Below are 14,995 nucleotides of genomic sequence, written 5' to 3'. Positions count from 1 at the left end.
AAGTCTAATAGTCAAAGTAAATGTTCACTTTTGTACTTATCTGACCCATTGTTTATGTACACATGAAAACTTTTGGGGTTTAGTGCTATTTTGCATAATAAACTACATTTTTATTATTTTTCTGTGGAATCTTACTTTCATCATATCCAAAAATTATGCAAAACTCAGTTCACTGCTTTGACAAAAATTAATATATGTGGCAAAAAGGGCACAGCTTGTTCATTTTTTTGTGAATGGGTCATGTAAACAGCTCCTAAGAGAAAATATATTTCCTGGCACCTCTGACTACATTAAAGCCCAAACTATTATGAATAATTAATAGGCAAATCTTTCCTTCACTGGTGTGCCCCAAAAATGCTGTCAGATTTCAATGTTTTCAAAGTACACAGGATAAGTTAGAGATGCATGCAGTGCATGTGTCTGTATTATAAATAGAAAGGAAATTTAATGAATGGCAAGCCTATTCTGAATTGGGGGAAGTGTGATGCTAGTAGCAAAAAAAATATAAATGCAGAGGATGACTTAGGGTTCTCCCAGGGCTCTACTTATTTTATAGTTTTCAGTTTCAGAAATTTGAAACCCAGTTACCAAGAAAAGTCAATGTATTTTGATGATAATGGTTCAAGATGGTAGTCTGAGATGGAAGTGAATGGAAAAAACTATGAAAATCCTTTGTCATCCAGATCATGAAATGCCAGCACTGAACATGGAACCATTGTTCTGTCACACATAGACAAATATTTGAATAGTGGATGACAGTCTCAAGAATAGTTTGACCACCTCTTAGTCTTTTTCAATGTTCACTAAATATAAGACTTCTTAAAATACACTTTCATTTTAACATTGCTTTAGGTGAGAGGAATGAAATTATTTTCTTTAAGATATCTTGACTTTAGATATGTCTTTTACCAATTAACTCATTCTGTAGCTGAAATTTTATGTACTTAGCAACTGAGTTTCAACACATGGGTATTTTTTGCTAGATATTTGAAGTTGAAATGGATTTTTTTTATATTACATGTATAAATGTCTCTTATAAGTACTGGCAATAAATGTCTGCTGCTCTTTATTATTAGATCCTTTTTAATTCCTCTGATATTGACAGCAATAGTACCACCTAAAGTATTTCTGAGTGCAAGAACTGTGCTGGTTTGATTCTCTAGAGACTGGATTTTTTTCTTTTTCAGTGAATTACATTTTTCCTCAAGCTTGCAGTTAAAACCATCAAGAATGAGATAGCTGGTCTGGGTGATAGCTGAATAACCCCTGCAGTGACTGGTAAAAACATTCTGGGGATTAACGACGTGGTCTAAATCTCATTGAAGACAGAAGAGTCTCCCCTACTGTCATGATCCTCTAATAATACTTGAGAGAGCTCGGCTGTGTTTGAAGGAATCTTTGGCATAATCTCATTTGTAAATACAAATAGTAGTTTAAAACCTGGGTTTAGTTGCATTCCAACGTGTTTTTCAGAACAGGTATTTCATGGATTCATAGATTTAAGCATGATGGAGCCATTTTATCTAACCATTCTATCTTCTCCATTTCATAAGATATTAAATTGCATCCCGTTCTGCCTGAACACAGTTCTAATGTTTTGTTTGCCTGAAGTGTCTCCTCACAGATATGCATCTACCTCAGTCAGACATGCAGGGTCAAAAAATCCCTCATTTCTCTTGGTATTTTTCTTTTCTTATTAATCAGTATCACTGTCGCAGGTTTGTCCTGGCTGTTGCCAACCCTGGACTGGCCCCCCTTCCCCCTCTCAGAACTTTCCCAGCAAAGGAAAGGGAAAAAAAACTGAAAAGAAACGCACTCTAAAGAAACTGAACTGGATAAAAAGAATAAATTATATTTACTAACATTTACAAACCACACTGTATACACAATACGTAGGATCCCACCCCCCAGGGGAGAGGGGAAGGGAGAAAAGGGGATTGATTAGCTGGGAGATAGGGAAGACACCAACCCAACCTAAAGAAACTGAATGAATCAAAAGAAACACAATTAAAAACCTCAAGGAAGGGGAACAAGAATGAAACAATCTCACCCAGGACAGGAGAACCACCAGGCACCGGAGGAGGACCGGAAGAAGGAACAACCACTCCCCCACTGCTACGTGGAAGACACGTGTGGAATACTTGTAACTTCCTTAGATACAATGGTTACTGAGGAAGCCATGGGTCAAACCATTACAATCACTAATTCAAAATAATGCTTAGTTTCCATTCTGAAGTCAGTTTTTCTTTCAGTTTCCACCTTTGTCCACTCCCCCCACTAAAAGGACCTCCTAAGATTTCTTGCCCTATGAATATATGAATATTATTTTTTTCTCACACAGTAGATGTACGTTTCTCTTAATAAGACAGTTACCATAGTACTCAGTTTTTGCCTTGAGGATTCTAATTGGGTTTGGTACAGTTCTCAAAAAATGGGAACAGCTATTTGCAGAAGCAAATGTATTATCTTTTTCTTGAATGTTCTGGATAGAGAAGTATATATTTGATAATGTGGTTTTTTCCACATCCACTGATTGTTTGTCCTTTTTTTCCACTAGTATCAGCAATGAAAGTTTATGTTTATATGTTTATCTCCCATATGCCCTATATCCTATCAGATCTCACTTTTCAAATGCTGTTCTTTTTCACCTGTCCAGTTAGGCATAGTCTGTCTTGTGCTTTCCATGGGTTCTAGATTTGCATTTGGCTATGACAAAATATAATTAAATTTACAGTTTATTTGACAAAGTAATTCAACCAACTTTTTAGAACTGTTCCGTATCATTACAGGTAATTCACAGACTTCTTAGGAAATTACTTTGTTTACACATCATTGATGAAAGTGAACTTCACGGTTTACTAATGATTTAACAATGAAAACTGTTTTCAGGTTTATCACTTTGGCAGTTTTTAATTCAATTAACATATACTTTATGACTATTGTATAATTCTAATATTTAACCAGAATATTCCGTGTTAACAAATTAGATGTTTAGCAAAATTCTTGATTACAACTTCATGAATTTTTACACTACCAAACAACAAATCACATCAAAGAATATAATCAGGTTAGTATGGGAAGACCTGGTCTCCCTTAGAACCTATTAGCTGACTTATAATTATATTCTTGTCCTTTGATTTCTTAATGAATTTAATTCTGTGCAAGTGCCTATTCTTCTGTCTGGGATATATACCCCAGTCTAACTAGCCTACAGCTAGTTGAGTTATTAAGTTGCAGGGAGTGGGGGCATATGTAGTGATACTTTTTGGCAGTCTTAAAATTTATTATATATTCTGAAATTTATCCAAAACTAATAGCACTGGACTAAACACTTGAACCAACTTTAGTGAGTATTTTTATGCACTGTATTTGGAGTGGTTATTTTAAATGTTTGTCTTGGCTACACATAGTTTTACTTCCTTTTTTGTTCCTTTTTACAGTAGAAAATATTTAATCAACTTCAATTATTATCCTGCTCCTGTTCAAATGCAGGACAAAAATATTTATAGAAGAATATTGTCAATAGAACATTAAACCCTCCCCCCCAAACTGGTTCATAACTGTACAATTTAAACCTTGAATAGCTCTGATATAACAGTGATTTTTTCTACCTTTAGCAACTATCTGTGATGATTTTCAGGGCCTTTGCTGCTGCAATGATGAAAAGGACTATCAAATTCCTGGAACTTCTGTTAGCAGGAAAATGAGGTGTTCATTGTAAATGAGACTACTTCTTTTCTTAAGTGTTCCTATTTCTTTCTCTTTTAGTATCCCAGCATCTCTGCAGCAACTGACAAAGATGGCTTTTCATTTTCTAAGCTTGTAGCACGTGCAGATGCATTTTAAGGACCTCTCAAATCTTTTATTAATGGATAGCTTTCTCTTCCATACTGCTGGATTTAGCATCTTTTAAAGCAATGACACACAAACTGACAGCTGCACTGTAGATTAATGTTGATGGCTCCCTTTGATAGTCACAAACACAGATTGGATCAGCCCAACTCCTAGGAACCATAAGGCAAACCAGTCATCAGCTTACTCTCGTAGAAACACTGTGTGAAAACTGAAGAAATTAAATATAAGACTAAGATAATTTGACAGTGTATCTTAACAATATATTAATGAGAAAGGTGTAGAAGACAACATGTCATTGCCTTTTTTGTTGACACAAAGTGCAAGAATAATGACAAATAGAGAAAGAAATTACAACTTTCATGTGTGGGATTAATTTATTAGGTTCCATTCAGGTAGTATTAGGACAAAATGAACTGAATATGGAATATAATACATAAATAAATATACCACACACACTCATGTTGTTAACTTAGAAAAAATATAGGAAGAAAGACTTAGACTAGTAGAGGAATATTTAGTGGAAACAATGGAGTAGAATAACCCATGTAATCTGAGACACATAGAATATCAGATCACACTGGCTATAGGTATTTCTTTCTAAAGTCGAAAATCTGACAGTATAGACAACAGGAAAATAAAAAATGTTCATCATCAGGGAAAAGGGAATATTTTCAATGGTATTTTTCAGGTACTTAGAATTCTTATTTTAGCTATTAGTAAAGTATTTTGAAGTAAAAAAACTTTAAAAATCCATTTACTTTTTTTGGTTTTTGATGAGTTTAACAAGTACCTTGGCTGTGCTTCAGTTTGTTTTCTGCTTCAGTTTAGCATAATCCTATCAAACCTGAGTCATAGATAATGTAAACACATATTCCCTTTAAAGTGAAATAGTTTTGTGTGTTGGTTGTTATTTTCTATTTTTTAGAAATATTTTCATTTCTATTAATGATTTTCAAAAATTCATTTTATAAAATGCAGTTCAGTTTGCCATTGATTAATATGATTTAGATGTTTCTCTAAATTTTATTGAGACATGTATGCACCTTGGGGAGATACCTGTCACTATAGAGAGTTAACAAGTAATGTTATTAAGACATTTTTGAGAATGATTTGACAGTACTTGATGATATTTTAATATTTAGTAGCTTTTATTTTTGATCATTAATCATAGACTCTTGTGTTACTCTATTCACCCACTATGACATCATCATATATGGCAAAGTAATTTATCCTACAGATTCTTTCACCTTATCACAAAAAGCAGGACAGAAGTTCTCTGCCTTATATGCTGTCTTAGGACTAAATTTAAAAAATAATATACCTGTTCCATGCCACTGAGTAGATCTATCTCTAACTGTACCTTTTTTACGTAATATCATAGTCCTATCACCTAACAAGAGATTATGTGGTCGGAATGCTACTGACTTGACAGGTTTATGGCTATCATGAGCAACGAGGCATCTCCACTGTCTTGAGCTGGGAATGAAACTAAAAGCCTTTTGATGGTGATTTATGGCCTAAATTCTCTCTGAAAGGCTTTATGCAATTTTAATAGAATCTCCCTGTCACATCAGATACTGAATGGTACCTATTTACCTAATTTCCTCAGACATAATTTATGCTGGCATTTTATTTTATGGCAGAGCTAAACAAGTTTATACTTGTTGACAGCATTGTAGGCAAGACTTCATTTCAAACTTGCAAGTAATTCAGCTCATGAACTGTTTTTTCTTCCTGTTAATGTGGAGTGGATTAACTCGATGTGTTATGGGAAAGGATTTAAATTATTCATTATAAAGATTTATAGAAAATATACAAAATTCAGCTAACATGTTCAAATTTGACCAAAAAAAAAAGTGTCAACTCTTGACTTCTAACTGATAAATAATAATTTAATACACATTAAAAATATATTTGTTTATTGTGTTACCTAACCTGAAACAAAATTGAAATGTATGTTACACAAAAACAGAACAGAATTTTGATATAATTTTTAATGGCATAATATTTTTGAAAATACTTGAAGGAAGCAAGTAATAGATATTTGGGGGGAAAAAAAGCTTCACAAATAGATTAGTTTTTATATACTTACATTTGTATATAAAACCAACAAATGTGAATTTCTTATAAAATAAGAATAAAATTAAAAGCTGATACATGCATAAGGTTTTTCTGTTCTATTGTGGGAGCTGAGCAAAAAGTAATTCACCTTAACCACATCTTCACTTTGAATGCAATTATTTTGAATGTGCAAATAATAATTAAAAACTTGTGTGGCTTAGCAAACAGATAGTAATGATGGCATAGATTTACCATGTAACATAAGGGCACATGTTTATTCATTAGAGATATGAGAGAATAAGATAACAGATACACTCTCTTTACACTGTGTGTATGATTAATCAGAATAGTTGACAATTGTGGTGGCTATAAGTGAAGGAACCAGAAAATATCCCTTCAAACATCTTGAAATTATTTTTTAATGCAACTGAAAGTACAGCAGTTTATGACAGGACAATTCAGAAAAATAATGTTGAACTACACCTTTTTGTCATATGACCTTGTTGCATCTTCCTAATTTTCATATTTTCTATTATATCTACTTGTGACCTCTTGCCATCATGGAATTGAAGGCATGGAAAAAGAACAGTGGTTTTCTATCTGGTGCTGCAAAGCTAGCACAATCAGCTAATATGAAACTTGTTTTTTATTTATCAGCTGTTAAGTTCTGATAAAAATTCAGGTAAAATATTTAAGGAATTTTGAATACAAACCTTGTGTTTTGACAAAACATGGAATTAACATTCATGAACAATGATTATTCACATTTCCTGTTTATTGGAATAATATATAATGCACATAAGTGTCTTTTTGCTACTTTCCCCTGTTTTTCAAGACATTGAAAGCTGCATTGTTCTCTTAGTGCAGTAAACAAAGAAATTTTTCAGACAGCTTTTGAGTGTCACTGCAAATTTTAAAATCCCATTGAGCGTTTTCTTGGATAAGGACCACTAAAGTATTCAATAGAATGAGGAAAACTGTTTCTGGAAGAAAACAAAGTATTGTTCTTCAATAAGGAGTTGTTTGGGTTTTTTAATTATTTCCCTCATCTTATTTTTATCTGGGTATACAGTATTGTGTGCTGATTACTGAAAATTTGAACAGGTAATTATAAAGCCGAAAGTAAGCCGAAGCATTTGGTCTACAAACTCACTGAACGTCAGTCTTATGTATACACACACCCACACCCACACACTTTATTTCCAAAGTGCCTTAAATGTTTGGAAAAAAGTAAACAGGGAAGAACACTGTAGCTGAAATCTTTGAAATTGTCTGTTGAGACAGAAAATGTAATGACATTTATTACCAATGTGATAAGAAAGAGAAGGATATAGGATTTATTTGGAAAGTCATATTGTAATACCCTCATTCATTAAGTAATAGAAATATCATGGATTTTTGCCGTTGTTCCATCCAAAGTGGATAAGAATTTATACTGCTGTTAGTCTGCTGCAGAATTTCATGAAGTACTAAGGCAGAGTTTAGTGAAAAATGTGCAGCCTATTACCATTCAGCCCATAAACAATGAATAACAAAGATGAAGAGTAGTCTTTTAGATGTTATGTTATCTACCTGTAATCAAAGGCTGGGGCTGAGCGCAGAACCATAGAATAGCTATGTAAGGACCAAGAAGAGAGATTTTTATGGAGCTGTAATTGTGCTTAAAAAAAAAAAAAAAGACAAAGAAAGAAAACCTCTTTCAGGAAAACATGGATTCTCCCCTGTTCTGCACTGCTAAGAGGGAGAGGCACAATACAGGGATCTTTTCGATGACAATATAAAAGGCCCAACAACAAATGATGTAATAAAATAGCTGCTTTAATGAGATATATTAGGAAGAGGAATATAGATAGGGAGTAAATCTCACATCCATTCACATGCTGGGCATCTTGCATTTATGCAGATGGTATTAATTTTGGGTGGATTTTCCCATAGCAAGTTGCAGAGATCCTGTCCATGATGAGGTTCCCTCTCCCTCCCATACCGTGGAGGTTTTTATGTGGAGTAACAAAAAGCCCCATATATCTTCTGACAGGTTGCACTGTTGTATTTGTCGCAAGACGCCCAAGGGTGCAGCACAGGCTTTTATGGGCATTCCAGCACATACCCTTGCAGCAGCTCCCCATGCTAATGTGCAGGCTTCCCAAGCCATAAGTACAAGGCCCAACAGAGTCTGCTCAAGGTCACAAATTTCTTGAATACATCGTCTTCTGCAAGGCTCCCGGTACATCTCCTGATGCTATTTAATAACTGCAGAAACAGGACACAGGAGAAGATGGTATTCTGTCTTGAAGCCAGAAAATTTTACTGAGATCTATCAATAATTATGCATTCTTACATTTTGACGTTCATGTGTGTTTGTGAATTGAGTGTAGGGTGTGGCTGAAAATATTAATTTTGCTTAACCAAAAAGGAAGGCAAAAAATATGTTCCTTAGCATACTTTCTATCTACAAATGTATTTGTTCCAGCATTGAACTTTTTCTGTCAAGACTTGATATGTTTCCTGAACAGAAGTTATAGGACTCATTAAGAAAAATAAATGAGATTTCTTGATCTGTGTTAGGTGAGGCTGGTGCTTATGATTTTATATTGGACTCAAGTTATGTCTCTATTTTTTTCTAATTGATTTATTAATTTTAAAATTAATGCATGTTGGGCTTTTAAAGCACTTTTTTTTATCCTGCCCTTTTTTTTTTGAGCAAAGCTCAAAATCATACATATAATTTGCATTAACACAAATTAATGTATCCTGTACTTAGCATCTTAAATAGTTTCATTTGATGCTGTGCAGTTCCACACAGTTACCTAATTGTAATTACTTTTTATTTTCTTTCCTATGTCACCCTTAGAAAAAAGACTGATAAAAAATAGAACTTTATGGCTGAATTTATGGGATCTCAAGTGCCATATATTACATGGGTATTTCCTCACAATGTGAAGAAAAAAATAATTTTAAAGAAAATCCTCCAGGTTGCCCTGTGGAAATTAATTTGCAGTACTACATAAAAAAGACTGTGTAAGATAATATATACAAACAGAACTGTGATCTGCATCTAGAGCTGCTGTCTGGGCATTCAGGGATAAATTTGAATGTTCCAGAACCCACCTGGAGCTGAGTCTGGTGAGGAACCAGCAGCCAAAATTAGGGCTAGGGCAAATGTGGCCCTGCTGCTGAGCAGGATGGGGACCTGGTTGCAATGCACATGGAAGGGGCCAAGATGTACTGAAGGTCTCCTTTACATCAGTCTTTACTGGCAAAACTGTCTTCAGGAATGTGACGCCAGTGAGAAAGTTTGGGAAGGAATTCATTCTCTGGTAAGGAAGCCTTAGCCATGGTGCAAGGATCTGATTGAGACTATTTAAACAAATTGGACATTCACAGGTCAAAGAGCCTGGATAGGATGCAGCCGCAAGCACTGGGTGTGGTTGCCTATGGCATTGTTAGGCCACTTTTGGAAATCTGTGAAGGATCATGGTGATCAGTGAGCTTTCTGAAGACTGTAAGAAAGCTAGTGTTACTTTTCAAGAAGGTCAAGGAGAATCTAAGGCACAATAGATGCATGAGCCCCACCTTGATTCCTGGAATGGAGATGGAGCAAATTACCCTGGAAACCCTTGCCAGACACACAAAAAACCCAAAAAGGTGCTTAAGAGGAATCAGCATGGATTTACAATGAGGAACTAATGCCTGGTCAGCCTGAAAGACTTCTGCCGTTGGCAGCCAGACAGGGTGAATGTGGGGAGCAGTGGCTGTGGTTTAGCTTGTCCTTAGGGATCTTTTGGACACTGTCTCCCATGACATCAAAGACAAACTGAAGTACAGGCTGGATGCAAAGAAGGGGTTGAATCAAAAACTGGCAGTACTACTAGACCCAAAGACTGTGGCACCAGTTCCACACAGAGACAAGTCAACTGTGTCATACCCCAGGGCCGTTTCCTTACCTCTCCCATGTGTCCAAGAACAGATGACTGATTAACACTTCTGCAAAGGGAAAAAAAAACATAAGCACCTTAGCGTGCCCTCTTTGAAGTTGTCATTTTTTATACAGAAAGACTTGACTGCATAGTGGTTGCAAAGCAGGTGTCATATTTAGTTCACAGGAAGAACATTACTAAATTGTCCAAATTTCTTCTCCATTTGGTCATAGAATATCTTAAGGATGCCTTCAGTTGCTTCCAGTCTGCAGTGAAAAAAATTACTTTCTTTATTTCTAAAGCCAGAAGGATAGAGATCCCTCATTAAGTTTCTTTTTATGAAAATCAACAACTTTTGCTTCTTACCTAAATTTAAATAATTCAATATCTCAAAACTTTCAGTCCATGATTAGGTCTTTATTCAAAAAATAATAGCTGTCAATAAAAGATCATATTCTGCCTCATGAATGTAATTTATGGTCAGAGGTCTAGCTTAAAATAAACAAACATTTTGAACATAAGCAGCCAAATGTCATTTAGAAGAGTCTTGTTAAATACTATTTTCATGTCTGCCATTGAAAATCAAATCCCTGTTATGCTGCCAGCACTGCGTATCACTCTAAGAGTCATACTGGTGTTAGCAATTTAGTCAACAAGAACTTTCTTTTAGAGCAGCTGGATGTCTGGAGGACGCATGCTCAGCCAACACAGTCAAGATGTAGTTCAAAGCTAATCTTTTCTGAAAGTAACAACTTTAAGTCCAAAGGACATATATAATGGCAGATGATTGAGAAATAGTTAAAACCTGTTGACTCCATTTTGATCTTAGCAGCAGTTCAACAGAAATTTTGCCTCCTGATATAAAAGTTTACTTGCTGAGTAAGTGACAAGATTAATCCTGGCTTTTGACTGTTCAGATTTTATGGGAAAGCCAAGGATTGTGTTTAAAAATAATGCATGCACAATAGTCCAGAGAATAAAGCTTTTATTTTATTTTTTTTAATTTTAAAATTTTAATGGTAATAAAACACAGACTGAGCATGTTTGAAAATTCCACAGATGTTCTGTGTTGGGAAAAAGGAAAATTTTTATTCTAATGTTCAGTATTGCTGCTGCTTTCTGGAGATGTCTCATTTGTAGACTCCAAAACCCTGAGGGTAAGAAGTAATAATCATCTTCATTTTGTCAAAGGACACTTTAATGACTGTTTAAATATTGTGTCTAAGGTCATATAATGAGGTAGCTCACAAATTAAGACAATTTGTGACAAAGAAAAAAAAAGAAAAAAATCAGATGACAAAAAATAGTAGGAGACAAAAAAAGAAAGCCAAGTAGTTCTGTTATCCCAAGCCTCTGAATCATGAGCTTGTCAGAAAGTAGATTGGTGCTTTTTCCAAAGACCCTTGTACATGTTTGGGACTCTATATATTGTTTCAGAGCTCAAGAATGAGAAAAAGCCCATCTTCATCCTGTCTTCAGTAATGCCCAGTAAAAGATGTCTGCGAAAATCATAAAACCCAGGTCTTTTCTGAAGTGATAGTTGTGCCTGTTTTCACTCTCAGCCTTCAAGTGTCAGCAGTTTACGGACTTTCATGTACCAACATACTTTTAAAAATTATATCTTTCATTAATTTTTCCAAGCTTTTTTGTAAAGCACACTAATGTTTTAGCTTTTGCAACACTATGTTTTAATGAACATCACAATTTCATTATGTCTATATGTGACATATATGTATTTTCTGTGGTTTATCCCTTTCCTTTTTTTTTTTTTATTATTATGGTTTGCCAAGGTCATTACAATTTGTTTTAGTTTTCAGTGATGGTGTATTAAAAATTTTATTTTGTGGCATGCTGAGCTCTAAATGTTTAACATTTGCAAAATTATATTTGCTTTCTTTTTTTTTTCTCTCAAGCAGGAAAAACAATATTAGGAAATACAATTTTTGTTGGCCTCAAAGGTTTGAAATTCAATTGTAAACAAGATGGCCAAACAAAAGCTTATTTTTTTTATGGAAAAACAACTTAAATATTTAGTTGGTTACCATACCATCTTATAGTTTCTATCTTGGTCTTCCAAAGATAATGGCAAACATTATACAGCATGAAAACTTTGGTAGTGTGATAGTACAGCCATACAGAAGAATATCTATTGTGCATTTTGATTTTGCACGTTTCTCTCAAACTATGTCCTAACTCAATATCTTTGAAGTCCAATGCTTAAAGGAAGCGATGAAAATTTCATCACCTGTCATTAATATACATAATTTATGTGTATGCAAATTGCACATGCTTTTTGTAATGGACTATGAAACACACTATTGATAATGGCTAATGGAGTTAACCTGGGGAAAATGTGGGGTTTACCCCATCTCCAGTAACTATTATGGCTAATCACAATTTCGCCATGTGATATAGAGGACTATTTTTAATTCACTGTTTTCATTGATTTATCTGTAGAAGTATTTTACTGAACCAGAGGTTAAAGCATCATAATTATTTAAGAATTGATATATCGTTCATGTTTTCTTCTTGTTCATTTATGTTTTCTGTTCTTTCTCTCTCTTACATGCTGCAGTCGCAAACATATTGTGGCGAGAGCAAGGTACTAATAGAGATTACTTTTGTTCATATTTTCTATACTATGATGAATTACTCATGTATTGTTACTCTTGTGTTTGTTTGTACTCTGCAGTTACAGTAATCACCTTCCCCCTTGCAATATTAGAGGGATTTCATTTAAATAAAAATCAAAGTGGAAAATAATCCTTTAAATGCTCATACCTTTATGAACTATTTTTCCTTTTGGGGAAAGAGAAGGAAATAAGCTGTTCAAAATTTTCACACAATTACTCAAAAATATACAATGAGAAACTCAGAATTAAAATGTAGACCTTAAACTTCTGTTTGTTGACATGATAAAGCCTCCAACCAGTTAGCCTATGTGCTGTTTGATCTTCTCATATGAATCAATATTGTTTGACAAAACCTTAAGCAGTTTAATTAAAATTTAGACACCTGATGTTGTTTAATGAAACAAACATTTTATTCTTATACTCAGGAAGGGTTTATCCATAAATGTTGGGAGGGGGAATGGATGCTTGTGATTTGTGATAAACTGAAGGATAAATATAAATACAGACATAGTCAGGTGTATTAACATAGAAAAGATAGGTTTTAATTCTTGTATATGTGACATAATTTCATTGATTAATCTCATAATCCAGAAAAATACCATAATCTAAGTGTTATGAGGTCCCATTTTGTTGCTCTAAGTAACCTGTTCTTCACTCAAAGTTGCAGTTTAAGAATTAATATAGTTCAGGAGTAAGAAATTGTTTAATTTTTTTTTCATTGGAAGATTGAGAATGCACTAAGTAGATCAGGCTTAGCCATGAATTCATGCTACAAATGGTATTTCAGCATATTTCTTAAAAATTTGTTTTAAATTTATTTAAATATTCAGAAATCTGGTATTTAATTTGCTTAATTGCATAGTAACCTTTGGCATTCCGGGTGTGTTTATAAATATGAACTAGTTTGTTGGGGGCTTTTTACTCCTGTTTTACCAGTTGCTCAGCTGGTATAAGTAATTAGTTCCCTGATTATAGTGGAGCTCAGCTGTGATCCTCCTGTTCCTTTGGTCTTGCAGAGTATAAATTATCTGTTCAGTTTCATACAATTCCACTGTTGATAATTAAACTCATGTGCAACAAGTTCTAACAGCAAAGTTTTCAAATGTATGGTGTTCTCACCTCTTTCAAGTCAAGTCCTCTGTTGCTTTCAGAGGTTAGAAAGCACTTAGGAAAACTTAAAGTCTGTGACAAAAAAGACCAGTTAAGGATAATAGCTCACCAGAGTGCTTATGGTAAAGACATTCAAATTTCTCTGTGACTTTTTTTATTAAATCCATCTTAATACCAATTTTAAACATCCATTTAGTCTAAATGAAGCAAATGTACTTGCATTTATTGTTATTGCTTCTGTCACTGTATTATACATGTACTGGGTTGTATTTGGTGGTGGAGGGTTGCAAAATTAAGTGTTTACAGGAAGAGCTTTTGATGTGACGAAGTGCCTTGTCTAGGTGATTAGATATTTGGGCAGGTATTTGTAGCCATTCACTGAAATTAAGAGTTTTGAGTCATAATAAATTAGAATTAAATTACTATCCAGACTTTGGAAATAAAGCCTGAAAAGTTTGGAATGGGCTACTATACACAAATATTATCTGTACATTGGAAAGCCTGCCTTGGAGTATTGGCAACTGAGCAGGAAGTTTTAGGAGCCTTTTTATTAATGTCTGAATTACCTAGGGCTGTCATCTGATTTACTTCCTCATGTTCTGGTATTACTTATCCAGCTAATGACTATTATATACTTTAGTCAATGAGGTGAAGGCAAAAAGAAAACCCTGTTTTGTCCCCAGCCAGCTTCACATACTCATCATCAAGACACAATAAGCTGGTTGCTCAGCTACACTGTATTCACTAGTAGGGAAACCTTAATCTCAGCCAGGTTTACCTACAAATTTAGACTGTCCCTACAGGATACAATGTCAGGCATTTTCTATAGAAAGACCTTAACATATTTTCTCCTGTATGATTTACCTGCAAATGCATGCAAACGTGCCCATTGGCCAGAGCGAGTGTATTGCCTTGAGTGCACCTTTTGCCCTCAATAGATATGATTGCTGAGTTTTCCATGAACCTGAGCCTGATTCTATGCTACACCAAATGCAACACAGACACATTTCTCTCTCACTTTTTGTAACCTATTAATAGATTGATTTGATATCAGTGGAAGAGAAAACCTTGCTTGGAGATTCCTTTCTTTCTTTTTGGGAAAACTTGGTCAGAAATGGGAAATTATTACAGAAGATTTCTCAAGCATAATTGAACTTGCCTGTTCTGGGTATAACCTGACAATCTTCTGCATGTCACTGTCTTTTAAGTGACTGTATTAGCTATGTGATTCTTAATAGGACCAGAAACTTTTATATGAGTGTGTACATACACAAATCCATACCATACACAAATACAAACTTCCCCCCACCGGCTCCTATTTTTCTCATTATTTCATTTTATATTCAGTCATGTTCTTTCTATACTAATGTAATTTTTCCTTCAGAATTTAGGATAAGCAGAATTTCAGACTCAAATATC

The 14,995-nt window shown here is 34.4% G+C and overlaps 1 protein-coding gene across 4 annotated transcripts in view; it reads left to right on the top strand.

The window, feature by feature from the left end:
• Positions 1-14,995, top strand: part of FSTL5 (follistatin like 5) — a 364,104-nt gene that overhangs the window by 304,557 nt on the left and 44,552 nt on the right. For 3 of the 4 annotated variants that reach the window (XM_071556179.1, XM_071556177.1, XM_071556178.1), the window contains one exon: positions 12,409-12,435. The exons of the other annotated variant lie outside the window; for it this stretch is intronic. In XM_071556179.1, the coding sequence (XP_071412280.1) occupies positions 12,409-12,435 (27 nt within the window). The remainder of the gene's footprint in view (positions 1-12,408; positions 12,436-14,995) is intronic. 4 annotated transcript variants of the gene reach the window in all.

The sequence above is a fragment of the Pithys albifrons genome, chromosome 5 (genome assembly GCF_047495875.1).
Source record: "Pithys albifrons albifrons isolate INPA30051 chromosome 5, PitAlb_v1, whole genome shotgun sequence".
Taxonomy (NCBI): domain Eukaryota; kingdom Metazoa; phylum Chordata; class Aves; order Passeriformes; family Thamnophilidae; genus Pithys; species Pithys albifrons.
Note: the sequence above shows the minus strand (reverse complement) of the source record. Positions and strands in the feature narration are given on the sequence as shown.